The sequence below is a fragment of the Bison bison genome, unplaced genomic scaffold, assembly GCF_000754665.1.
Source record: "Bison bison bison isolate TAMUID 2011002044 unplaced genomic scaffold, Bison_UMD1.0 scf7180017864226, whole genome shotgun sequence".
Classification (NCBI taxonomy): Eukaryota; Metazoa; Chordata; class Mammalia; order Artiodactyla; family Bovidae; genus Bison; species Bison bison.
Window position 1 is genome coordinate 615,598 of NW_011494798.1, and position 27,860 is coordinate 643,457.

The 27,860-nt window shown below is 37.3% G+C and overlaps 1 protein-coding gene across 2 annotated transcripts in view; it reads left to right on the plus strand.

The window, feature by feature from the left end:
- CRISPLD1 (cysteine-rich secretory protein LCCL domain containing 1) overlaps nucleotides 1-27,860 on the plus strand; it is a 49,885-nt gene that overhangs the window by 13,409 nt on the left and 8,616 nt on the right. Inside the window, exons 3-13 of one of the 2 annotated variants that reach the window (XM_010845874.1) lie at nucleotides 14,793-14,911; nucleotides 15,256-15,388; nucleotides 16,519-16,634; nucleotides 17,410-17,510; nucleotides 19,301-19,441; nucleotides 19,614-19,674; nucleotides 19,783-19,849; nucleotides 20,033-20,163; nucleotides 23,030-23,073; nucleotides 23,169-23,241; nucleotides 26,999-27,074. In XM_010845874.1, coding sequence (XP_010844176.1) covers nucleotides 14,793-14,911; nucleotides 15,256-15,388; nucleotides 16,519-16,634; nucleotides 17,410-17,510; nucleotides 19,301-19,441; nucleotides 19,614-19,674; nucleotides 19,783-19,849; nucleotides 20,033-20,163; nucleotides 23,030-23,073; nucleotides 23,169-23,241; nucleotides 26,999-27,074 — 1,062 coding nt within the window. Of the gene's footprint in view, nucleotides 1-14,792; nucleotides 14,912-15,255; nucleotides 15,389-16,518; nucleotides 16,635-17,409; nucleotides 17,511-19,300; nucleotides 19,442-19,613; nucleotides 19,675-19,782; nucleotides 19,850-20,032; nucleotides 20,164-23,029; nucleotides 23,074-23,168; nucleotides 23,242-26,998; nucleotides 27,075-27,860 lie in introns of those variants that run through there. The other variant, XM_010845875.1, reaches the window with a different exon arrangement.

Consider the following 27,860-nt stretch of genomic DNA (forward strand, 5'->3'; position numbering starts at 1 on the left):
GAGGGAGAAAATATAACTGCAGAGTCAGTTTTTTTCTTCTGACAGGAAGGGCTGAGGCTGTGGGTATATTTGGTGTATTTAGTGGAAAAAGAGAAGTTTCATATGAATAATTCTGTTTTTCCCAATGAAGTATGGAGCAAGATTGTCAGCTGAGATTGAGAGGGCAGGAATGGAGTGGTGTGAGGATGGGATATTATGAAAAGGTATTTTGGGGGTTATTACATAAAGATCTCTGTGGAGTCAAATGCATGAGATGTTTTGAGGTACTTTGTATTCATTTATTTCACTATGCTTTAAGTTACAAAATCTGATAGGGAAGTTTACTACAGTATGTATTCCTATCATATGTAGTGGTCAAGTATTTCCAAAAAGCAGGAAGATTTAAAGTAATAATTTCTCTAGTTTGCCGTAGGTCATACCACTCTTTACAGCCATTTCATGTGGTATCACCTGCTTGAGGGCATTTGACTCGGCAGCTCTTGGAAATGTGAATGAGATTCAAGTCATGTTGGCCAGGGTGGGAGAAGGGGGTTGATTTTAAAAGTGTTCAGATATTCTGTAATACAAATCAAGTACAGATACAGACCACGTAATGTGTTTGAGGTTCAAATTGCAGACTGGAGGTTAAATACAACTAATTGTATGGGAACTCCAAAAAATAAATTATGGGAATGACCCAGATATGTGACTTGGATTAGTGGGTTATTAAACTGGTGAGTTTAATATAAGAACCTAGAACTATAAGCCAATGAATCTTACTTTTTCTTTTCTCTTTTGCTTTTAACTGATTAACAGAATCAATAAAATGCAATTAAGTTAACTAAGTCAACTTTTTCTTGATAGCTTATTACGAAAAAGGCAACAGATTTTCTTTATTAGAAGCTCATCAACCACAAAGGCAAAATATGAACATGGACATTATTTAATAGGCTAAACAGGTTTTAAGTTTTAAGTGTTTAATCAAAGAAAATTTTCAATCACCAGAAAATTAAGGGTAGAAAAAATGTTTTTCATGAAAAAGCAGCTAGGTATGATTTGGGGAATAGAAATCAGGGTGCTTTAGTCCAGGGTCACTCAGGCTTTACTGTGCATATGAATTCCCTGGGAATCTTGTTAACATGCAGATTATGACTCAGGAGGTCTGGGTGGCCCCCAGTATTCTGCATTCCTACCAAGCTCCCAGGTGATGTGGCAGCCACTGTGGCAGTCCCGCAGCCACTGGGAATGGAACTCTGAGTAGAAAGCTTGAGGCTGTCCAGAGGAAGTGAAGTCTAAAAAGAGACATTAAAAATTGACTCTAGGATCCAGATCCTTTTTCACCTCAACTCTCACATTCACTTTCTCCTTTTTCTAAGGGAGCACCTCTTAATTATTAGTGCAGGAAAATAGAAATCACTCCCTTTCATGAAGTGCTTAGAAACCAAAAAGAGAAGCTTAAACAATAAGATTTCCCAAGACCCACTGTTTAAATCTATCTACTTGGAGGAGTGGTGGAAAATGGAATCTCAAAATTAGTTAATGGCACAGTTCTGTGGGATAGTGAAAACAGAGGTTCAGTGAATGACAGGATAAACTGAAAAAGCCACATGAATGAGAAGGAAGGAAGTAGAATTCAGAAGTGAGCAAGAACAGAGGTGAGGGCTGGGGAAGGGGTGGGAGTGTAGAAAAAGTCAGCTAGATCAGATAATGAGCTATTAGATAAGACCCAAGAATGAGCATGGGAGTTACTTTTTATAACTCTCCCCTTTGTGTTGCTGTTGCAACTCAAATAGTTCAGGTAACCTTATCTACACAGGAGACAATCCAATAAATGTGCTAGGAATAAAATATGAAACTGTATCTTGTGTTTGTTCAAGACGTGGCAAATCCAAATCTGAAATATTGAATGATTGACTGATGGGCTCAAAAAAACCTATAGTGAGATCAGGTGTCCAGAGACAGGAAACTAAAGCCAAGAAAGAAAGAGGTTGGGGAGGGGAGGCTTTTGACTGAAGATGAAGAAAGAACCTCAGAACTCCTGTCTAGAAAGAAAAGGCTGAGAGAAGAGTTTTTGTTGCTTGAGTTCGGTGAATGCAGTGAATACATCTAAACAAATGAAAAGCAGTGCTCTTTCATAAAATCACCGGCATCGTTATTCCATATACCTTGGGCTTTTTAGGCTGTAGGCATCTTGCCAACCTGCTGCTTTTGCAGATGCTGGAATGATTTATGTGCATCTTGTTTTCTCTCCAGTGAATTTCTCCTCTTCCTTCAAGACTCACCTAAAGACTAATCTGCTTTTTTGTCTAAACCCCCTTGTCCAAAGTTCAGTTCAGTTCAGTTGTTCAGTTGTGTCCGACTCTTTGCGACCCCATGAATCGCAGCACGCCAGGCCTCCCTACCCATCACCAACTACCGGAGTTCACTCAGACTCACATCCATCGAGTCAGTGATGCCATCCAGCCATCTCATCCTCTGTCATCCCCTTCTCCTCCTGCCCCCAATCCCTCCCAGCATCAGAGTCTTTTCCAATGAGTCAACTCTTTGCATGAGGTGGCCAAAGTACTGGAGTTTCAGCTTCAGCATCATTCCCTCTAAAGAAATCTCAGGGCTGATCTCCTTCAGAATGGACTGGTTGGATCTCCTTGCAGTCCAAGGGACTCTCAAGAGTCTTCTCCAACACCACAGTTCAAAAGCATCAATTCTTCGGCACTCAGCCTTCTTCACAGTCCAACTCTCACGCCCATACATGACCACAGGAAAAACCATAGCCTTGACTAGATGGACCTTTGTTGGCCAAGTAATGTCTCTGCTTTTGAATATGCTATCTAGGTTGGTCATAACTTTCCTTCCAAGGAGTAAGCGTCTTTTAATTTCATGGCTGCAGTCACCATCTGCAGTGATTTTAGGTACACTCTAACCCCAGTTCCTTGGCTTCTACAGCATTTCATACCTGTCTCTGCCTCTGTTATTTATATCCTTGTCTCTTTCTCTTGCCTTACCTTCCTTTGTGGGAAGGAACTGTGCTTTAGTAGTTTCTGCATTTCCTCAGCTGAGAGGCTGACACATACTCTAAGCTCCATTTATATTAATTGGAAGGGGAAAAATGGAATAAAAAAAGTAAAAGGATGACAAGATTTTCAGCAGTGATTCTAAAATGGAAGGAATGAAAAAGGATTTGATTAATTCTGTTTCAACAAGGAAATGCTCTTAGTTTTAATATGCTTTCTAGGTTGGTCATAACTTTTCTTCCAAGGAGCAAGCGTCTTTTAATTTCATGGCTACAGTCATCATCTGCAGTGATTTTGGAATATTAATAGGTCAAGACTTAGAGAACTGATAGATGGTATTGTACTTTGTCAATACTAAAGAATTTCCTTAAATACTGAGGTCTCTTAAATATAGTCTTAAAGATTAACAATTTCTCTCCTAAATGGCAACAAAAACAATGAAAGCATTGTAGTCTTGAATTTATCACAAAGTCAGTAAAAAGATATGGCCTTTACAAAAATAATCCATGTTCAACTATTCAAAAGTTTATCTTTAGCCTAGCCTAGGTATGTCATGAGCTGGGCTTCCCTGGTGGCTCAGTGATAGAGAATCCACCTGCCAATGCAGAAGAGACAAGTTTGCTCACTGGATGGGAAGATCCCCTGGAGAAAGAAATGGCAGTCCAGTTCAATTCTTGCCTGGGAAATCCCATGACAGAGGAGCCTAGAGGGCTACAGTACAGGGGATTGCAAAATTAGCTAATAGCTAAGACAAGACTTAGCTAATAAACAACAGCAGCACCATGAATACCCTTTCACCTGATTCTATAGCACACTAGTATGTTTGATGCAGGGTATTTAGGTTCCATATTTGTGATCCAAGTTATTGCCCAGGCCAGGCCAGCTGAGGCTAGAGAAAATCGATGAGTACATATTGGTAATATATTGTATGTCAAGTTTTATATTAGGCGACATGGAAAACACAGAAAAGGTATGAGACAGTTTTTGATTTAAAATTCTGCTTTGAGAGTTAAAATCCAAAGTAGAAGCAGAGGTTGGAGAACACATAGTGATTGCTGGGTTTAATAAGACGATTCAGAGAAGGGTGAGATAAATAGAATACATAGTGTGGTTGAAATGACTTCTGAGAGGAGAGAGACTGTTAACAGGACTTTGGTGAAAGGATAATGTTTAAGTAACCAAGGAGGGGAGGAAAGAAAGAACAGTCTCGTAGGGGAAAATTTCTGATGGCTTCCGTGGCCGAGAAATGTGAACAGACAGGTACTGGAACCTTGCTTCTTGAAGTATGGTTATTCAGTGTATGCTTCTGTTAGAAATGTCATAACTTGGATTTCTCTCCTGACCTACTGAGTCAGAATCTGAGTTTTAACAAGATCTCCTGATGATGTTCAGGCATTTTAATGTTCCAGTAGAGTCAGCTCAGGTTGAGAAGGGGTGGATGGCAAGTGAGGTAGGTAAGTAAGTTATAGCCAGATTTGGGAGGGCCTAGGCAAGGAGATGAGATGCGAATGAGCAGACATTCTGGAGAAAGGTAAGGATTTTGTTGATTTCACGGCTCTGAGGCGTCACAAGGACAGTTTGCCTTACATCATGCGTTCAGTCTGTCTGTATAATATCAAAACAGTGGGTGTAACTAAAATGATCTTGTGAGTTCACCCACACATGAAATTTCATTCCAAAAATTATTTTAATTTCAGTAAACTGAAGAGGCAGTTTCCTCAATCATTAAGTCGCTCCTTTGCTAAGACTTCCAAGGCTTTGTTTTGAAGTAGATTTTAGGTAAAACACTGCCACATCTGCCTCACATCTCTGTCATTTCCAGGAGACCCTCATATGTGCCTTGCCCTGGGGTGATGCTGCTATTTTCTCAGTACCTGGCAAAGCCTCTCTGTCCAGAAACACAGGTGTTCCCTTTGAAATCTGAGCCTCGTGCATTTTCCCTGTGACTACAAAGTCTTTTCAAAGCAGGTGAAGCACAGGAATTAAAACACCTGAGGTAATTTCCGAGTTGTAAGGAATGTACTGTTTTCCAGTGCTTTTTGTACCAGATGACTTGGTCACAAAAACCTCATAGGCTCTTTTAGCATAGATTGATTGATTGATCTCCTTGATGTCTGGCTCTTCATTGTAGTTCTGATAATACCACCATCAGGGTGAAAAGAAGGTGGCTAAGATTTTATAACGAGGCATTATTTTTGAAATTTGAAGCTGAAGCATTGTGAACTGTCACCTGTGTTACTTCCATTGAGAAACAGGTTCTTTCCTAGAGCTCCAGTTAATTGCTATTGAGCAGATCACATTGACAACTTATTCCATCAGATTTGGGGATCGCACTTTCTGATGTAAATAGAAAACACAACAGTGGTTTGAGAAGGATTTATGTTTTGACATATGATGGATATTTATAAACCTGTTGTTCCAGAAGGGCTGGCAGGATAAGAATTATCTTTTAAAGGTGGCGTTTAGAAAGAGATAGCTCTATGTGTTTTTGATTTTCTTCAACTGCTTGTACATTCATGAGCTGCCTAGAAAATCCTGATCATCCTTTTAGCTGTGTAGAAAAATTACATGTGAAAGTCTGTGCCTTACTTTGAAGATTTATCATTGGGTTTCAGGACTAAGCTTGAAGAGATACCTCATGTTAACTATTTATTGAGAATAACTTCTTGTCTTAGTTACGCTGAAGTTTTACTGGGAAGTTTTATTGAAGGTTTTCAGTTGTATTTCTCTGTTTGGCACAGTATTAAAACTTTATCCAATAGGGATGATTCAGAAACAGTTCTCTAGAATCATCATTAGGCTTCCCTGGAGGCTCACATGGTAGAGAATCTGCCTACAGTGCAGGAGACCCATGTTTGATCCCTGGGTTGGGCAGATCCCCTGGAGAAGGGCATGGCACCCCACTATAGTATTCTTGCTTGTAGAATCCCAGGGAGAGAGGAGCCTAGTGAGCTATAGTCTATGGGATCACAAAGAGTCAGACCTCACTGAGCAACTAACACTTTGGCTTTGCAGTCTTGAAAGTCACAAATCAACTTTTGCTTCTTAGTTAAGAAATAGCTTCTGTTGTCATCAGAACACTGGAGTGGGCTGCCATTTCCTTCCCCAATGCATGAAAAGTGAAAGTGAAGCTGCTCAATCGTGTCCGACTCTTCGCGACCCCATGGACTGCAGCCTACCAGGCTTCCCCGTCCATGGGATTTTCCAGGCAAGAGTACTGGAGTGGGGTGCCATCGCCTTCTCCGTCTGTATGCAGATATATACATCTAAAAAAGACAGATGTTCATGGAATTCATTTTCAAATTTTATAGTTTCATTGTAATTTATAGTTTTCAGTAGGAATATAAGACCAGAGGTTTCAGCCAAGATCTAGATGTCCAGCATAATTGCATTTTCAAACACTATTGTGCTTTGATATTGTTACTTTGCCAGACAACAATGCATATTTTAAAAGTCCAGTAAGATAGTCAAGGACCATTTCTTTTTGCATTTATCTTGAAAACCCAGTAAAGCTGTTTCAATTTTGCCAAAAGTTATAATGAACTTAAACATTATTTCTAGATTATTTAGATACTCTTTTGAATAGAAAATTACAACATTGCTTGCTATTTTAAAATATTTTTGAGTAAAAGTTTATGTTAACTATTTAAAGCTATTTTTCAAAGCGTGTGTGCTCAGTTGTGTCCGACTCTTCGGGCCCAGTGGACTATAGCTCACCAGGCTCCTCTGTCCATGGATTTTCCAGGCAAGAATGTCTTCGAAAAGACTTAGGTCTTTTCACGTCTCAGCATATCTTCGAAAAGACTTATCATAGCTTAAGCCACTTAGATGGGGTTTTGTAGAATGGTAGAAAATCTTGCAGTCATATTTCTCCCTCTTTAGAATGACATTAAATAGTTACTAAATTATGTGAGAGTTTCCAGTCAGTAGATTATTTCTGTGTGCATTTAAATGTGTCAGATCATGCTGGTCAATTTCCTATTAAAATTTATTTGTTTACTCATAATGTTTTTTTAATTGGTGAATCTAAACTATTGAGTTGCCAAAAAGTTTGTTTGGACTTTTTTCTGCAGCATCTTATGGAAAAACCTGAACAAACTTTTTGGCCAACCCAATATATGAAATAAACTATTTACATCTTCAGTGTCATTTAGAATATTTCCTTCAGTAGACTAATTATCATGGTACCTTCATCAGGAAGTGCTCATCAGTATCTTTGTGGATAAAGAGACATTTGTCATTTCCATTCCTACCACTCATCCTTTTTTTAAAAAATTTATTTATATATTTTTAATTGGAGGCTAATTACAGTATTGTGGTAGTTTGTGCCATACATTGACATGAATCAGCCACAGGTGTGTCTCCCATCCTGAACCCCATGGGCTGTGTCTCCCACCCTGAACCCCTCCTCCCACCTCCCCACCTCATCCCTCAGGGTCATCCTGGTGCACCTGCTTTGAGTGCCCTGTTTCACGCATCAAACTTGGACTGGTGATCTATTTCACATATGGTAATGTATGTTTCAATGCTCTTCTCTGAAATCATCCCACCCTCACCTTCTCCCACAGAGTCCAAAAGTCTGTTCTTTGTATCTCTTTTGCTGTCTCGCATATAGGGTCATCATTACCATCTTTCTAAATTCTATATATGTGTTAATATCCTGTATTGATGTTTTTCTTTCTGACTTACTTCGCTCTGTATAATAGGCTCCAGTTTCATCCACCTCATTAGGACTGATTCAAATGTGTTCTTTTTAATAGCTGAGTGATATTCCACTATGTATGTGCACCACAGCTTTCTTATCCATTTGTCTGCTGATGGACATCTAGCTTGCTTCCATGTCCTGGCTATTGTAAACAGTGCTGCGATGAGCAGTGGGGTACATGTGTCTCTTTCAATTCTGATTTCCTTGGCCTACCATTCATCTTTGAGGGTTTATGTGTGAAGAGTCTAAGTACAGAAATCAAGCAGATAATATCACAAAACTTTACTCCATATGCTTTAATACAATCTTTAGTACTAATACTTAATTAAAAAGTTCAAATTAATGTTTGACTTTTATTTGAAAAATAGTCTACTATTCTCTTTAGTTTTTGTACTAATAATTTTGAAGCCTCAATTATAAGAAAACGCTCTTCAGGCAGATTCCTAGTGACTAATTAACATTGAGTTCAACTCTGGTTTAATGTACTGCAACAATAATTTTGACACTGCAAAATGACAGTGATTTCCAGGACAAGAATTTTAAGGTTATGTAAATGGACTTCCCAGGTGGCTCAGTGGTAAAGAATCTGCATGTCAATCATGGAGATGCTGGTTTGATACCTGGGTTGGGAAGATCCGCTAAAAAAGGAAATGGCTACTCACTTCAGTATTCTTGCCTGGAGAATCCCATGGACAGAGGAGCCTGGTGGTCTACAGCCCATGGGGTTGTAGAAGTTGGACACAACTTAGCGACTATAAATGTACAATAGTATAGAAAATATATTTGAAAATCTTTATTGGAAGAAAAACTGTGACCAACCTAGACAGCATATATTAAAAAGCAGAGACATTACTTTGCTGACAAAGGTCCATCTAGTCAATGCTGTGGTTTTTCCAGTAGTCATATATGGATGTGAGAGTTGGACTATATAAAGAAAGCTGAGCGATGGAGATTTAATGCTTTTGAACTGTGGTGTTGGAGAAGACTCTTGAGAGTCCCTTGGACTGCAAGGAGATCAAACCAGTCAATCCTAAAGGAAATCAGACCTGAGTATTCATTGGAAGGACTGATGCTGAAGCTGAAACTTCAGTACTTTGGCCACTTGATGCAAAGAATTGACTCATTGGAAAACACCCTGATGCTGGGAAAGATTGAAGGCAGGAGGAGAAGGGGACGACAGAGGATGAGGTGGTTGGATGGCATTACCAACTCGATGAACATGAGTTTGAGCAAGCTCTGGGAGTTGGTGACGGACAGGGAAGCCTGGCGTGCTGCAGTCCATGGGGTTGCAAAGAGTCCAACGCAGCTGAGGAACTGAACTGAATCTTTTTTAAGAGAGGAACTATTCTCAGTATCAGAGAGAAAGAGTTATGTTACTAATGACTGCCTTTGCCTCATGTATAGGGATACAACCTCTGGTAAGCCAGCAGTATTAACTCTATTAAAAACTCCACTCCTCAATGATTTGCAGCTGTCATTGACTGTTATTATAACAGCATAACAGGTATTCTGGTAGGAGTATGAATTGTGTATGCTCACCACATTTCACAAAGAAGAGCAGTCAATGGAATTTTCTGTATATGTCTAGATAGCTACATAATTTTCAGATTTTACAACACATTGTTTTAGTACTAAAGTGAAGTGAAGTGAAAGTTGCTCGGTTGTATCCAACTTATTCTACTCTTTGCAGCCCCATGGACTGGAGCCTGCCAGGCTTCTCTGTCCATGGAATTCTCCAGGCAAGAATCATGGAGTGGGTAGTCATTTCCTTCTGCCGGGGATCTTTGCAACCCAGGGATTGAACTCAGGTCTCCCGCATTGCAGGCAGATTCTTTACTGTCTGAGCCACCAAGGAAGCCCTTTTAGTGCTAAAACTACTATAAATGTCAAGGTTTACTTTTAAAAGTCCTTTGTCAAGGTTTAAGGTTTCTCATATACACACACACAGGAAATGATAGAGCCACTATGTTCAACTGGTTGAAAAATGACCCAGGAGACAAAGTATGTTAATAATATTCTAAATGTTTCTTTTAGTAATAAAACTTAAATTGAAGACTTTACTATGTTCTCAGAAGGAACAGCTTATTCGTGTAGCTGGAAAATAGAGTGGTTTTTATTTCTGCACACCTCAAGTACCCGTTCTATAAAGAAATGGTAATTTTAAGTGTGGCTTGGCTTTAAATTAGTCCTGGGTGAATAGTTCAGAGAGAAAAAATGAAGCTGGTTAGGCCATCTTGATTTAATTTACAATCCTGAATTTAAATAGAAATGTATGGAGAGTAACCTGCATTTAAATGGGATGGGTATGAATTATTGCCTGTCTTCAAACCTGAAATATTATGTTGTAGCATAAAAATATATATTGCGTGCTGTTGTCATGTTATATGATAGTATTCCTTCCAGGACAGCTATATTTTCAGTGATTTTTTTTTTAAAGAATGTTCTTGATTCCTATTATTGAACTTATCCTAAATAGCCGTGCTTGATTAGATTCTTCAACTGATTACTTTCAAAATTGTCACTAATATTTATTAAATATTGATAGCAAATTTTAGCTGCATGCTTTTTGCCTCAGTTCTGGGATTAAAAGAATGTTTGTCCCTGTTTTAGCATTATCATAGTTAATTTGATATGCTCCACTCCCTGTTTTATTATTTTTAATGAGTGTTATTTATTTTTATTTTTGGCCACATCCTGCAGCATGTGGGGTCTTAGTTTCCCAACCAGGGATCAAACCCACACCCCCTGCATTGGAAGGTGGTATCTGACTACTGCACCACCAGAGGTGTCCCCTACCCCCATTTTTAATGGATTAAGTAGAAGAGAAGTCATGCTGTAAAAACAACTTGTCCATAATATATAGTCAACAATTGAATTTTAGTCCTTAAAGGAGCCTGAATTGTCTTCTATCTCAACTGACATATTTTACAAATAAGAAAACATAGCCTGAATCATTTGAATGATATGTTGTAGATTTTATCCCAGTTTCTACACAACAGATATATAAACAAACTTTGGATATACAACATATTTGTGAACTTGGAAATATGGGTGTATCTTCTCTAGAAAGAATCCATCAATTTTGTAGGAAAAACTGACATCTAAGGTTGTAGAATTGTGTGTAACACAAGAGTAAATTGACCTTGAATAAGGGCCTTAAGAGCTCCCTTAGCTGGGTGGTTCTTCTTTGGGGTCTCTGACTTGTTTGTAGTGACCTGGACAGGCAAACTTACAAGTCTGATGTCTGGGCCAGGAAAACACAAACAGAAGGGACTCTTCTTGCATCTCTCTGTCTGTTTCTGTGTGGTCTCTCCATCTTATTTTTTTAGCTACCTCTTCTGGGTAGCTGAAATCCTAATTTGTTGATTCAGGTCTTTTAAGATATGTGCCTCAAAAGAGAAAGAATCAGATAGAGGCTTTATTTCCTAACCTAGCTGGGGAAATCTCACAAGGCTATTCTGTTTGTTAGAAGGGAGCCACTATCTAACTCAACTTGAAGGAAAGGGGAGGGAATTCAACTCCACCCTTCGTGGGAAGAGTGTTTTAAAACCATTCCAATGGTTTCAAGGCCTTTTTTTTTTTCCTTCCCCATCTGGGAATGTTTGTGTTTTTCTTCTGGTGCCTGGCTGCTCTTTGTGAGGTTGCTTTGTTGCTAGATTAGAAACCTATGGATAAATATATTTTCACTGTGGTGGTGTTTAGGCGCTAAGTCGTGTCTGATTCTTTTGCGACCACGTGGACTGTAGCCCGCCAGGCTTCTCTGTCCAAGGGATTTTCCAGGCAAGAATACCTGAGTGGGTTGCCATTTCCTCTTCCAGGGGGTCTTCCTGACCCAGGGGTTGAACCCGAGTCTCTGCATTGGCAGGTGGATTCTTTATCACTGAGCCATGAGTATGACTAAAATATTATGCAAGAACCTGATTTTCAAGATTGAAGGCAAAAATTTGTTTGTCTCTTAAGGACAACCTACTTACCAGGGAACTCTACCTAGAAATAAGCTTGCTTTTGAGCAATGACTGTCTCTGACCATCTGGATACAAAAGGAAATCAGCATCTTGCTCATTTTTTGGGACTTCAGCCAAATTCTTTGTTTCTTACCTAATTTGTTTGGGTAAATAATGACAGTAATTTGAATTATGCCTTTGCATCTTACATAAAATATAATTATAAAATTAGGTCTAATATAAGTAATGAATTTAATTAATAGTATGTTCACATTTGGCAAAGTGTTTACCCAATACTTACTGATAGCATACGTTTCTGATGTCTATACCACAAAACCAGTCGTCTTGAACATTAGATATTAATTCAAAGTGAAATTCAAGTTTTTATGAAATCCAGATACTTTTATGCTGTTAATTTTTTAGTGGCATGTAAATATTCTTTTTTTGTGTATTTTTGGTAGATAATAAAGATGTAGTATTATCCTAATTTTGTATACTGTTTTTTTCTGGCTTTGAAAGCATGATTTTATGTATTTCAGATCCACAGTTGAATTAGCAAGAATGTTTGTTGCAAGATTATATGGAGACTATACATAGAATGAAGAAACTTCCCTTCTTCACACATACTTTTTTTTCCTTTTGTTTTGTTTTCTAGTATCTTGTCCTTTTGAACCTCTAATCATGGTTAGGTTTCTTCCATCCTTTAAAAGGACTTCCCTGGTGGCTCAGGTGGTAAAGAATCTGCCTGCAATGCAGGAGACCCAGGTTCAATCACTGGGCGGGGAAGATTGCCTGGAAAAGGGAATAGCAACCTACTCCAGTATTCTTGCCAGGAGAATTCCAAGCACAGAGGAACCTGGCAGGCTACAGTCCATGGGATTGCAAAGAGTGGGACACGACTGAGTGACTGACTGACTGACTAACACTTTGATGTGAATTCTCAGCTCTCTGGCCAAGGATCAGACCCATCTCCTCTGCATTGCAAGGTGGATTCTTAAACACTGAACCGGCAGGGAAATCCCTTAAATTGCTCTTAGTAATGAATTAATACTGAGCGGACCTCATCTTCTTTGACTTCTCTGTAACATTTGAGCTTAATTGCCCACTCTCTACTCCTGGAATCTCTTGTCCTGTGCCTTTTAAAATTTAATCCTCTTTCAGTTTTCCCTTAGCCTTTCTGATTCTGCTTTTCCTTGTTCATTTTACTTAAACATTTTTTTTCTCCTCTTCAATTATAATAACCCCAGAGTTTGCTTTACATATTTTCTCATTCTGTATCATCTTCCTGAAGTAATTCATCTCTGAGTGAATAACTTGAAAATTCATGTCTTTGGAGTATATTTCTTTCCCCAGAACCCCAATCATCTATCTCCACTCTCCACTTGACGTATATACTGTGTGTATCACAGACACGTCACCCATCAGCCTTGAAATATGCATTGAAGTGCAGAGACATACACTTCTATTACAACAATCTATTTCTCTTTCTGTTTTTCTTTCTCACAGTTTGGTAATCTCATCAGTCTTCACCTTTTTTGTTTTCTTTCCATCACTGCCTGCCTTTAGTCATCCATCAACTTCTAGGAATTTAAATTCCCAAAGATTATTTCAGTCTGTCTGCTTTTCTCCAGTTTCACTGCTTTCACCTTAGGTTGTGTCCTCATTTTCTAGTTCCAGGCCTATTTTTCTATCCTCCTAACATGCCCAGAATCCTGTAATTGTGCCAGTATTGAACCCAGTATTGGAAAATTCTTTGTTTTTACCACCCCATTCACTATGCTGCCTGATTTTCAAATTAACAAACTGAATACTAAACTCTGGACATACGAAATTATTTTGGTAATGATTTTGTAATTGTAAATGTTCCTTTATCAAGTATTTTTAAAGTGTGAGTTAGTCACTCTTGTTGGATTTTTTGCGTACAAAAATACATTTCTATTTTATGGAATTCAGATTCATTAACCATTCATTTATTCAGCAGACATTTACTGACCACCTTGTCCATATGACAGACATAGATAACAAGCTGCGGTTACAAACATGAGTTAAACAACTGTCCCCAAGCCACTCACAGGCCCGTGACAGAGACATACGGATGAACACTAGCATCTCAGTGCCGTGCTGAGTCTCTTCAGTTGTGTCCAGCTCTTTGTGACCCCATGGACTATAGCCCACCAGGCCCTACTGTCCGTGAGACTCTCCAGGCAGGAATACTGGAGTGGGTTGCCATTCCCTTCTCCGGGGGCTCTTCCCGACCCTGGGATTGAACCCATGTCTCTTAAGTCTCCTGCGTCGGCGGGCGGGTTGTTTACCACAAGCGCCACATGGCAAAGAGTGTAACAAAGCTTCAGAGTCCAAAGGAGGAAATGGCTTACGTTTCAGAGAAATGAAAATGTGTCAAGAATGTATTATATAAAGTTGGATCATGATACGAGGAAGGATCTGTCTGACAAATAATTGGGACAAGGATGTGTTCTGCAGAGGAAACAGTGCTAGCAAAAGCAAGGAATAACGGTTTTATGACAGGGAATATTGCGAGCGAGGATTTGGACTTTATGTGTACAGGGATTTGTTCAATGTGATTAGACAGAGGAATCACTTAAGTGTATTTGTGTCCACTTAGGCAATTCTTATGGAGAAGGCACTGGCACCCCACTCCAGTACTCTTGCCTGGAAAATCCCACGGACGGAGGAGCCTGGTAGGCTGCAGTCCATGGGGTCGCTGGGAGTCAGATACGACTGAGCGACTTCACTTTCACTTTTCACTTTCATGCATTGGAGAAGGAAATGGCAACCCACTCCAGTGTTCTTGCCTGGAGAATCCCAGTGATGGGGGAGCCTGGCGGGCTGTAGTCTATGGGGTCGCACAGAGTCGGACACGACTGAAGCGACTTAGCAGCAGTAGCAGCAGCAGGCAATTCTTAACACTAATAGAGCAGATTGGAGAGATGTGGGATGGATGAAAGGAGATTCATTAGGAGGCTAGTGCAAAAATCTAGGTGAGAGATGATGAGAACCCAGATTAAGATGCTGACTTTGCAAAGAAGTCAGAAAGAAGAAAACGTAACTAACTGTATATTCTAAAGAAATGTCCAAACTCTCTATATACATTATCCTTTCATGTCTGTATTTTGTTTTTGTTTTGAATCGTAGACATGGGATGTAGAACTGGAACGGTCTGCAGAATCCTGGGCTGAAACTTGTTTGTGGGAACATGGACCTGCGAACTTGCTTCCGTCAATTGGACAGAATTTGGGAGCCCACTGGGGAAGGTAGCTTAAAATATAACTTTTTGTTTCTGAAAACAGAAGAGTTTGAAATGAAATACTTACTAATTCATCATTGTAAGTTTTCAAAGGCTTAGTGCCTAAAAGGAAAACAAGCAGTCACACCAAGACAAATAAGAAAAAAATAAATATTATAGCAGAATGATCAGCAGTACCCTAGACATGTTTTTGTTTCAAGTAATTGATATATTAGTGACGTAATAGGCAAAAGTGTTTAATATGAGTAAATTCCACAGAACTGCCTCTCTACCACATTTTATCAGTGCTTTCAGCAATGTTTAGTTTTCTCCAGCCTTACTTGATCTTTGTGGTTATTTTCTTTCAAAAAGATACAGGCCCCCAACATTTCATGTGCAAGCATGGTATGATGAAGTAAGAGACTTTAGCTACCCGTATGAACATGAATGTAACCCGTATTGTCCATTCAGATGCTCTGGTCCTGTATGTACTCATTATACACAGGTATGTCTGGGGTATATTATACTTTATTCCTCTGAATTTGTGAAACTAACAAAGTTTTCTTTGTTTGTTTTTTGTAGGAGAACTTATAGAGTACTGAACATTTGTCTTCCTTATATCATTTAATATGGCTGTTACAAATCTATAGATGCATGTAGAACAGGCTTATAAATTTTTATAAACAATAGTGGAGAAATGTATAGACATTTCCTTAAACATATTATTTCAGTGATTTTACGTTTAAAATACTTTAATATAGCCCCAATAAATGCAGATGGGAGGAAATTTACCATCTTTATATTCAGATGTCTTTATTTTTTATTTTCCAAAAATAAAAATATGGTTTTATTTACCATGACATTCAGTATATTTGATGCATGCAGCATTTATCTTTTTAGAAAAATTCTCAGTGTTCCCATTGGATATGTCCTAAACTACTAAATCAGCCAATTAATGGCAGAGTTGAATAGATAAAACTCACCACAGATCTGAGTTTCTAGACTTTTTATGACTGATTATTACTGAATATAAAGCATACTTCTGTATACCTTAGCATGTCCAAGATTAAGATCAGCAGGAGGTTCCCTAATAGGCAGTGACACATTAAAATGTGAGAAATTTGAACACCTAAACTTTTGCTCCAGTACTTTCTGTTTTAAGATGAGAATTTCTCTTCCTTTGTTAGGTAGGTTTCTTCATTAAAAAAATTAATATGCCATTTAGGCTTGTGAAGGTGTGTAACATTTGAATTATTTAGTAACAAATAAGATTTTTATGTTTTATATATTAAAATTGGATAAGGGAATGGCTACCCACTCCAATATTCTTGTGGAGAATCCCCATGGACAGAGGAGCCTGGTGGGCTACAGTCCATGGGGTCACAAAGAGTCAGACTCGACTAAGCACCTAACACTTTCAGAGTTATTATGTATCTCTCTCTCTCTCTTTTTTTAAGTTAAATTAAGGACTTCCTAAAATCTCTAGAAAAATATCCTTTTGGACATTGCCTCATTTCATTTTGAATGGTAACAGCTGGTTCTCGAGTTCACTTCTATACATTTTCTCTCAGATACGTTGTTGTCTTATTTCATCTCAACCTGCTTTCTCTGAGGCTTTTTTCCCCTCTGATGTAGGTGGTGTGGGCAACAAGTAGCAGAATAGGCTGTGCCATTAATTTGTGCCACAACATGAACATCTGGGGGCAAATATGGCCCAAAGCTGTTTACCTGGTGTGCAATTATTCCCCAAAGTGAGTAGACGAAACACTGCTTTTATATGTAAATATTTCTTAACAATGTAGATATAACTTTATATTCTTGACTTTTTTTTCTCATTTTCAGTGTGTGTTATGAAGTAAAGTGCACTGGTTTTACTCACTTTACTTAATATGGCAACAGTTATGGTTGCCCGATGCATAATATTGGTGCAAGGAATGTGAAAATTTAAACTATGATCTTTGTAAAGATAAGAATCATATTTTTAGGCCTTCAGTTTTACTTATTGTACTATTATATTGTTTAAATATTTAATAATTTGGGTTTATTAGAGATGAGAAACTATAGACTGAGAAATGTATTTTCATCTGTGTAAAGACCCTTCAAATAATTACATTGAAAATATTACACAACTAAACTTCAGTCAAATGTAAGTCAAAAGTCTATTTTTATTAAGACAAATGGAATATAGATGAATATCCCATAGCAAAAGTTAGTGTTTTGAAGAAGTTTGGTTTTGTAATTCTTAACAATACATATAGCACATTATTTAGAATATTTTCAAAAGAATGGGATAGCAATGTATGTCTAAACTTAGTAACAATGAGATGTCACTTCACATTTGTCAGAAATACTATTATTAAAAAGAATACAAATAACAAATGTTGGTGAGGATGTAGAGAAAAGAGGACCCTTGTACATTGGTGCTGGGAATGTAAATTAGTGCAGCCACTGTGGAAAACAGTATAAAGATTTCTCAAAAATAGGAAAAATAAACTACCATTTAATGGAGTGAATTATTTTTTTAAGGGGAAACTGGTGGGGCCATGCCCCCTACAAACATGGCCGGCCCTGTTCTGCTTGCCCACCGAGTTTTGGAGGAGGCTGTAGAGAAAATCTGTGCTACAAAGGTATGTGCTATTGTAACATTCAGTTTGATTTATATTTTAATCCAACTTCCACATTAATTTGTGTTTAAAAAGCCAGAAGGCACATTTAATTATTACATGAAAAGTTTTCAGAACTCTATTTCAAATATTCTGAAAAATCGTTTAAAATATTTTAAGAATATTTATAACATTAATAAGTCTATTACACTAATTTGTATTTAAAGGAAAGTTGCATGATTGCTTCAGATGACCACTTAATTCTACTTTGAAATTATCCTAGAGTGATGAGTATATTTACAGTCTTAAAAACCATCTTGATATAGTGTTGGCTAGAATTATTTCCATGAATGTCAATTTTTTTGAAGAATTTAGTAATTTAACACAATTTATTTTAAGTGCTTTAAAAATTTTTGCCTAAATACCTATCCATGACTCTTATTGAACCATGCCCAATGAATTATACTAATTCTCTGCTTCTTACTGCAAAAGTATATAATTTCTCATGCCAAAATAACAATATATGTGCATATATATACACACATAAAATATATTATAAAACTGTTGCAAAAAGTGCTGTCTCGCATACATTGGATGTCCTCAAAAGTAAATGTAAAGTAAATGAAATGCATGGTGTCTTATTTGTGGCACATGAAGATAAAATTTACCTGATAAAACTATGTGAAGGTCATCCCCTTATTGGGTATCCAAGTGAACATTTTACTCTCTTGTACTACTTTATTCTTAATGATGACTAAATGAAGATTAATGCAGACCAAGTGTATTAGAAAATATGTGTAAATGAAGCCACTTTTCAGTACTCAGAGATCTTTTTTCCCTTAATGATTGAGTGCTCATTAGGTATAATAAGTAGACAAGAAGTAACCATATATTTCACTCTGTTATATGAGCCATTTTTAATTCCTAAAAATATTCTTCTTTGTGTGCGAGTCTGTTTTCCATCCGTTCTACCCCCAAACCTCCAACCTGCCTGCTCCATTGTCAGTGACCACAATGTTTTTTAAAGCTGACTTTCCTCTGAATTCATACTTCCTTTTTTTAGGTTCTGAATTCTTGGACATACATGAAAATAACCACATTTTCAAAATGTGCCCATCAAGCCCTTGATATAAGCCAGCCTGGAAAAAAATATTAAATTCAATGTTTGCATATTTTCCGTTGTTAAATTTAAATTTCTGCACATTGAATTTCTTTCTGCACATTGAATTTCCTTCTACAATAGAAACTTTTCCATGGGAACTGATATTGTGATAAATAACAAGGAAATGTCAATTCTTCTTAGGCTGAATTTCCTTTCAGGAGAATTTTAAATGTGATTCTTTTGAAAATTTTGAGTGTTATCCTCCTGAAAAGATGGTTTCATTTGAGAAAAGAAATGAAAAGTCATAAGCCTCAACTTCATTTAGATCACTGTATAGTTTTCATGGTGTCATTATGAAAGTGAATCATTGATTTCACTTTAAAATATAAGGAAAGCTTAGAAATGATTCCATTTGATATTAGCCAAATGGTAGCATAAATGAATCAAGGGCTCAAAAGTTTATGCACCTGCTTTATTTATTCCAATGCAGTATGTAAGATCACTACTGTAAGCCAAAACGTGTACCAATATACAGTATGGATTTTTCTAGTAGTATCAAATGTTAGACAGGCATATAAAGATGTGTCATATATACAGTATGGATTTTTCTAGTAGTATCAAATGTTAGACAGGCATATAAAGATGTGTCATTCTTGATAATTTGTGCACATTTAAGAAGAACTCGTATTTCTTAAATCCTTTTCTCTGACAGAAGGATCAGATAGTTACTATCCCGCTCAAGAAGAAGAAACAAATGAAATTGAACGGCAGCAGTCACAAGTCCACGACACCCACGTCCGGACAGTAGCCGATGATAGTAACAGAAACGAAGTCATAAGCACGCAGCAAATGTGTAAGACCTCTGCATTATTTACAGAAATTGTAAAGTCTACATTGCTGACATAGTCAACTATATTTTATTAATCTTGAACATTTTTAGAATGGCAAAAACTTGGCATTAGACTGTATGGATGAATCAGAGCAGCTGTACATCAACTAAATTATTATTATCTTTTAAATTTTAGCTCAAATTGTTTCTTGTGAAGTAAGATTAAGAGATCAGTGCAAAGGAACAACCTGTAATAGGTAATATTTATGATTGCACTCATAATTAATTGACAAGATACAAAAATACTTTCATTTTATACAGACATTCAGAGAGGCTAAATTTTGTTTCCTGTTTCTTTCATTTAGATATGAATGCCCTGCTGGCTGTTTGGATAGTAAAGCTAAAGTTATTGGCAGTGTACATTATGAAATGGTAAGTATTATAAGTTTGAGGATAGACTCCTTTCAAATAATATTTGATTTTTAATGGAAAAAATAGTTTATGTATTTATAGATATTTTGCTAAGAAATGTTTAAAGCCATAAATAGTAATGAGTGGTATCCCATGCAGAATTCTTATTTTCACCATCTTTTCTCTCTCTTTCTTTTCTCCCAGCAATCCAGTATCTGTAGGGCTGCAATTCATTACGGGATAATAGACAATGATGGTGGTTGGGTGGATATCACTAGACAAGGAAGGAAACATTATTTTATCAAATCCAATAGAAATGGTGTTCAAACAATTGGGTAAGTACCTGAATAATCCTGTGACCAGAGATTTTAAGTTGCAACAATGAGTTACTTTCTTTTAGAACAAAGCACAGAAGAATTTAATTTATAAAGAGAGAGGATAGAAAGGCTTATTTCAGCTACATAATATCCATGGGCAAAAAGAAGGAAAAGTCTCTGAATTCAGTTGAACCCTTTTGCTTATACATGCTAAGTAAGTTGCTTCAGTCGTGTCTGGCTCTTTGCAGACTCTGTGGACTGTAACCCACCAGGCTTCTCTGTCCATGGAATTCTCCAGGCAGTACTGGAGTGGGTTACCATTGCCTTTTCGAGGGGCTCTTCCTGACCCAGGGATCAAATCTGTGTCTCCTGCATTGCAAGCGGATTCTTAACATTGAGCCAACTTATGCAGATAATGCTAAAACTCTAAATTTTAAATTTTGTGTCATTCAGTTCAGTCGCTCAGTCGTGTCCGACTCTTTGCCACCCTATGAATCGCAGCACGCTAGGCCTCCCTGTCCATCACCAACTCCCAGAGTTCACTCAGACTCACCTCCATTGAGTCAGTGATGCCATCCCGCCATCTCATCCTCTGTCATCCCCTTCTCCTCCTGCCCCTAATCCCTCCCAGCATCAGAGTCTTTTCCAATGAGTCAACTTTTCGCATGAGGTGGCCAAAGTACTGGAGTTTCAGCTTTAGCATCATTCCTTCCAAAGAAATCCCAGGGCTGATCTCCTTCAGAATGGACTGGTTGGATCTCCTTGCAGTCCAAGGGACTCTCAAGAGTCTTCTCCAAAACCACAGTTCAAAAGCATCAATTCTTTGGCGCTCAGCTTTCTTCACAGTCCAACTCTCATATCCATACATGACCACAGGAAAAACCATAGCCTTGACTAGATGGACCTTTGTTGGCCAAGTATTGTTTCTGCTTTTCAATATGTTATCTAGGTTGGTCATAACTTTCCTTCCAAGGAGTAAGCGTCTTTTAATTTCATGGCTGCAGTCACCATCTGTAGTGATTTTGGAGCCCCAAATCTGACACTGTTTCCACTGTTTCCCCATCTATTTCCCATAAAGTGGTGGGACCGGATGCCATGATCTTCGTTTTTTGAATGTTGAGCTTTAAGCCAACTTTTTCACTCTCCACTTTCACTTTCATCAAGAGGCTTTTTAGTTCCTCTTCACTTTCTGCCATAAGTGTGGTGTCATCTGCATATTGAGTCATTAAGAATGTATAAATTTATAGTTTTTCCTATTGTGAAACAATACATATTTCACCTGTGACAGAAAATGCCCAAGAAGACTAATTGATTCGCATATTCTTCCTTTCTTGTTTAAAGACATTTATTTTATGCAACACTGACTTTGCCAATAAGATAAATTAAGTACTAGATAAAAGAGCATTTTGAAAAGTCTCTAAATATGTAATGTATCATGTCACCTTTCTTCTCCTTAAAATGTAATTTGACTCAGCATAAAATAATTCCCTGGTGACTTCCCTGGTGACTCAATGGTAAAGAATCTGCCTGCCAGTGCTGGAGACATGGGTTCTATCCTTGGGTCAGGAAGGTCCCTTGGAGAAGGACAATGACAACCCACTCCAGTATTCTTGCCTAGGAAATCCCATGGACAGAGGAACTTGGTGGGCACTATAAGCCATGGAGTCACAAAGAGTTGAACACGATTTAATGACTGAACAACAACAAAAGCATTGATTAACTTTTGAAATGTTTGTCACATTAAACATAGTAAATATATTATTCTAAAACAAAATATTTTCATATGGTCTCTGTAGAAAATAGAAAAATATAGACTTTTGAAATGTAGGCTTTGTAGTTTCTCCTGTGTAAAATGATAAACAATATTGAATCTCATTTTGGGATGCCTTTTCTTAGGAAATATGACATAGTCGCCCTTTTTTTGTAACTCTACAATTGCAAAAAACTCCACAGTAGGGAATTCACAATGATTAGAAAGAATTTTTTTATATTAAAGATCCTTAAAAACTGGTGGGATGATGTGGTATATATACAGTTTTGTTCAAAGGCTTGATGTGTGTTTTTCAGACATTAGCAATTATTCTCTTAAGTAACAGTTTTATAGAAACACTTATTTATTAACTTATTCACTCAACAGATATTTATTAATTACCATCAATAAGTAATCAGTGTTAAGTATTCACTTTAGGAAGGCAAACACTGGGTGTTGCATTAAAGAACATTTATCCTATTATTTACTTTTTTTCTTTTAAGTTGTTTTTTATTATTTATTTTAGAAACTCTTGAAATTTGTAGAGTGTGTCAAAGTACCATCGCAAATAAGCATTACCTTTTGCAATAGATGTTTTTCTGAAAATATGGTATAGATAAACCAATTAAAAATTTCATATATAATGGTATGCGTTTTCTTTTATTCATGCTTTAATAATGCATATAAGGAGTACTAGAGGGAACAAAAAATGAATAATGCACAGTCCTTTAAGGTACTTATTATTTAGCAGTCTTTTTACAGTGCCTAGTATTGACTTTTTCAAAAGAATAAATTGGTTCTGTGATGACAGAGCATGAGTATATTGAAAATTTTAATTTTAATAAGAAACAAATATATAGATACAAATGTGTATTGTTTCATGCTGTTACCTATAAGTTTTTGAGATTGATAATGAAAAGAAGTCATTCTCTGATATCAAGAATGGTATCGACAAGGTCATATGGGTTTGGCATAAAATAGACGATTAATTCTAATACTACTTCTTGTCTAGATATTTAAATAAAATGTTTAAGATGAAATCAAATTTCACAGACTTAAAAAATGTAAGAATTTATGTTGATGTCAATGCATGTAAGATGTTGATGATTGAAATTTTTATATTTTTATCTTTAGCAAATATCAGTCTGCCAATTCCTTCACAGTCTCTAAAGTAACAGGTTAGCACTGTTTTTTCATCTTATTTTCTTATCACTCTGTTGCATATTATTGTTTCTAAAGGATTCACTTATTTTTTTGTGTTTGAATACTTCAGTTCAGGCTGTCACTTGTGAAACAACTGTGGAACAGCTCTGTCCTTTCCATAAGCCTGCTTCGCATTGCCCGAGGTACTGTGTTTTAGATTTTCTTCATTTTTAACCAGTGAATGGGGGACTTTTACCCTGGACAGCTGCTTTTGCCTGAGATCCTGGTGTCTCTAGGACTCAAGGGTGTTTGGTCTTGAACTGCTAGCAGTAGGAGCAATGGACACCACACACTGCATGCACTCCAAGCATTCTTAGTGTCCTTTCTCCAAAAAATGTAGGTTTTTGAAATTTTTTTTGTCTTTGTCTCTATGAAAAATATTTTGTTTTCACATTGGAAAAAAAAGACCCATATATTCATTCCAACAGCTTTACGGAGGCTTGGCCACCCAGTGAGTGACAAGTTACACACATCAGTCACTTGTCAGGTCATTGCATGACTCTTTCACAGATCCAGATCACATCAGGGCCAAACATCTTTCCTTAAGATTAGATGTAAAAGGAGGTACTGTTGAAATGTGTCAGCATTTTTATTCAAGCTTAATGGAAGTTGTAGTCAAAGGAAAGAAATACTAGATCACTGTCTACATTCTCGCAAGTGTATATAATAACAAGGTGTTAAAACCGGAGATTGGAACACGAACAAGCAAAAAGCTCCTACATTCTTGCTTTGAACTGAACTTACCTAAGTAGAAACTAACTCAGTTTGAACTGTGTTTGACCTCGGTCTTCCACAAACCAAGTGCTAAGTATGGTCAAGGCGGAGCCTGCACAGCCTGGTCCTAAGGGCAGAGCAGGTGGTTTTGCCCCTGTAGGGTAGGCAGGGAATGCCCAACAGGTCTCAAATACAAAAACAATTTTGTTGTCAGTGGGGATACCCTTCCTCCAAAAGAAGGCATCTTTTATTAAAATCAACCCTTTAATTCAGTTATAAAAACTCAGATTCACATATTACTTATATTTAAATGGCTCTGGTTTAGATGCTACAGGAAGTATATACACTCTGGAGTCATACAGACTTTAGGAACATGAAATTTAAATAAGAATTGTAGCCATTTATTAAAAACTGCCTTGCAGAAGACCTGCTTTAATTGGTAAAGATAGTTGCAATTGAAATACTTTTTACAATACTTTTAGGAAAATAATTGATACTTTCATCAAATAATGATTTTCATAGGGTCATTTTGCTGAGCCTTGGAGGAGGGCATGGCAACCCATGATAGTATTCTTGCCTGGAGAATCCTATGGACAGAGGAGCATAGCGGGCTTCAGTCCATGAGGTTGCAAAGAGTTGGGCATGACTGAGCGCATGTGCATGCATTTTGTTGAGACTCTGATTTACTATGTAGAATGAATTATGTTTTTTTTTTCCAGTCTTAGCTCTGATTTTCTTTTAGTTTATGTGTGTGTGTGTGAATGAATTCTGAAGAGCCAATCAATTTTAAAAAGTGCCACTTGAAAGTTTCTTAATTTCTGGGAGTGGATTTTTTTTAATGTCATGTGACTGATTGAACACTGATAATTGAACTCTATGTTTAAATCAAAAACCTTTTGGAAACTTTGAAAAAATGAGCTAAGGTATTAGTAAGTGAGTAGGATATCTGGAGAAAGAACATTCCATATAGAGGGAAAGATAAGCACAATGACCCAGAAGATAAGATTATTCCATATGTTTGAAGAATAACCATTAGGCCAGTGTGACTGGAGCTGGGTGAGAAAGTGGAAGGAGGGGTAGGATATAAAGTCAGAGAGGTAATGAGAAGACAATATTCAGGGCTTATTGGTCATTGTAAGGATATTGTCCTTTATTCTGAATCAGATGGAAAGCCACTAGAATATTTGAAGCAGAGAAATGATATGATTGGACTTGTATTCTTCAGTATAAGTGTGTGGGGAAAGTAGATTGGAAGGGGCAAGATTGGAAGCAGAGAGAGCATAGGAGAGCTTATTGTAGTGAGCTGGGTGTCAGATGATAGAGTCCAGAGTCACAGTGATCATGGTACTTCAGGATGCTCAGAGTTTATTTCAATGTACACCCAATAGAAATTGCTGGTGGGTTGAATATAAGGTTGAGGTAAGGAGGGAGATTAAGCCTAGAATAAAGGTTTTGGCTTGTGCAACCAAATAATGGAGTTGACATTTATTGTAGGAAGCCTAAAGAAGGAAGATTTGGGGGACTGGAGGAGGAGATTAGGAATTTGGTTTCAAACATGCTGAATTTGAGATGTTTATTAGGCCTAAGTGGAGATAAAATCAACGTGGATGGTGACTGCAGCCACTAAATTAAAAGATGCTTGCTCCTTGGAAGAACAGTTATGTCAAGCCTAGGCAGTATTTTAAAAAGCAGAGACATTACTTTGCCGGCAAAGGTCCATATTGTCAAAGCTATGGTTTTTCCAGTAGTCATGTATGGATGTGAGAGTTGGACCATAAGGAAGGTTGAGCACTGAAGAATGGATGCTTTCAAACTGTGGGGCTGGAGAAGACTCTTGACAGTCCCTTGGACAGCAAGGAGATTAAACCAGTCAATCCTAAAGGAAATCAACCCTGAATATTCTTTGGAAGAACCGATGCTGAAGCTGAAGCTCCATATTTGGGCCACCTGATGTGAAGAGCTGACTCATTGGAAAAGGCCCTGGTGCTGGGAAAAATTGAAAGCAGGAGGAAAAGGGGGCAACAAAGGATGAGATGGTTGGATCACATCACCGACTCAATGGACATGAGTTTGAGGAAACTCAGAGAGATAGTGATGGACAGAGAAGCCTGGCATGTTGCAGTTCATGGGGTTGCAAAGAACTGGACATGACTTAGCAACTGAACAACAACAGAAACAAGTGGAGATATTGAATAAACAACAGGATATATAAATACAGATTTAGAATTAAGAGATAAGATCCCAACTAGAGATGTAAATTTGGAAATCAGCAGTTTATAGATGACAGTGAAATTGTCATGAAAAGCATGAAACTGGATGAGATACCAAAGATAGGATCATAGAGAAAAGAAACTATGAGATATATGTGGCAGACAGTGGTTCAGTTTTTCCAAGTTATATATTTGTTAATTTCTGCACCCACATTAGTTACCAAATTTCTAGATGCTAAGAGAACAGTACTTCCTGATGTATCTTTCTGCTTTGAAGTCACAAATTAGAAAGCTTTCTGGCTAAATTTCTTTTGAAAGAAAGTGAGGGAAAAAAAGAAACACATTTGTGCCAAAAGCTGGGGTGGATAAGTAAGTAGAAGCAGTTGTGTCTGCTGCCTGGCTTCTACAATTGACCTGTTTCAGAAGAAAAAAACTATTCAGCTATAAAAAAGAATAAAAATTTGCCGTTTGCAACTACATGGATGGACTCTGAGGGCATTATGCTAAGTTTAATAAGTCATACAGAGAAGGACAAATACAGTATGATATCACTTATATGTGAAATCTAAAAAATACAGTAAAGTAGTGAATATGGCAAAAAAAGAAAACGACTCATAGATACAGAGAAGAAACTAGTGGCTACCAATGGGGAGAGGGAAGTGGGTGAGTAATACAGAGGCAGGGCATTAAAAGGCACAAACTATTATGTATGAAATGAACTACAAGGATGTATTGTATAACACAGTGAATATAACCAATATTTTGTAGTAACTATAAATGGATATAACCTATAAGAATTCTGTATCACCCTATTCTATACCCTATAACATACTTTATACACCATCGATACTTCAGTAAAAAGATGAGTACGGTTTAGAATTCTGAGCTCTTATGTATGGATATCTATGGTTTTACTACTAAGAAAGACTAAAATAACTAGCTACTTAGTATTTGTAAATATGTCTTTATTTTTCAGAGTATACTGTCCTCGTAACTGTATGCAGGCAAATCCACATTATGCTCGTGTAATTGGAACTCGAATTTATTCTGATGTAAGTATCCTAATTTATGTAGGTCTTGGTATTTATATATCTGGGCTTCCCAGGTGGCACAGTGGTGAAGAATCCACCTGCCAATGCAGGAGACACAGTTTTGATCCCTCGGTCGGGAAGATCCCCTAGAGTAGGAAATGGCAAGAATATTATTCTTGCCTAGAAAATTCCATGGACAGAGGAGCCTGGCAAGCTACAGTCCATGGGGTTGCAAAGAGTCAGACAGGAGTAAGCCTGCAAGCACTAATTTATCTATCCATCCAAATATACTCACATATATATTTAAATGTATATATTTTCATTTGTATACAAAAAAAAAGAACAGACTCTTGTGTTGATATACATATTCTCAAAAGAGTCAGTCATGAATAGCAGTGAAAATAAATATCCATATGCAAATATGCGTGCATAATTTATGTTGACTAAATTTTTTTTGCATATTGTATTCTATATCAGACACTAAAATAGCTTGGATGCATCCTTGAGAAGAATAAAGCATTTTGCTTTTCTTTAATCTTCCTTTGCCTTTTTGATTTTTGAAGTATAAACTGGATAGTTAAGAGTTTGTCAAATTTATAAACAGTTTCTCCACTGCCAAATGAGTATTTAAAAAGTAGCATAGTATCAAAAACAGGTAATCGTTAAAAGACACACAAAAGCAAACCAGTTGATGGTGTATTGTAATGGATGCCAGCACTGGGGCAGACCAGGAGGAGTAGCTGTCATGGCTTCAGTGTGGATAAATGGTGCTTTCCAATCCAGGTTTCAGGTGAGTTGGTAAAGAGG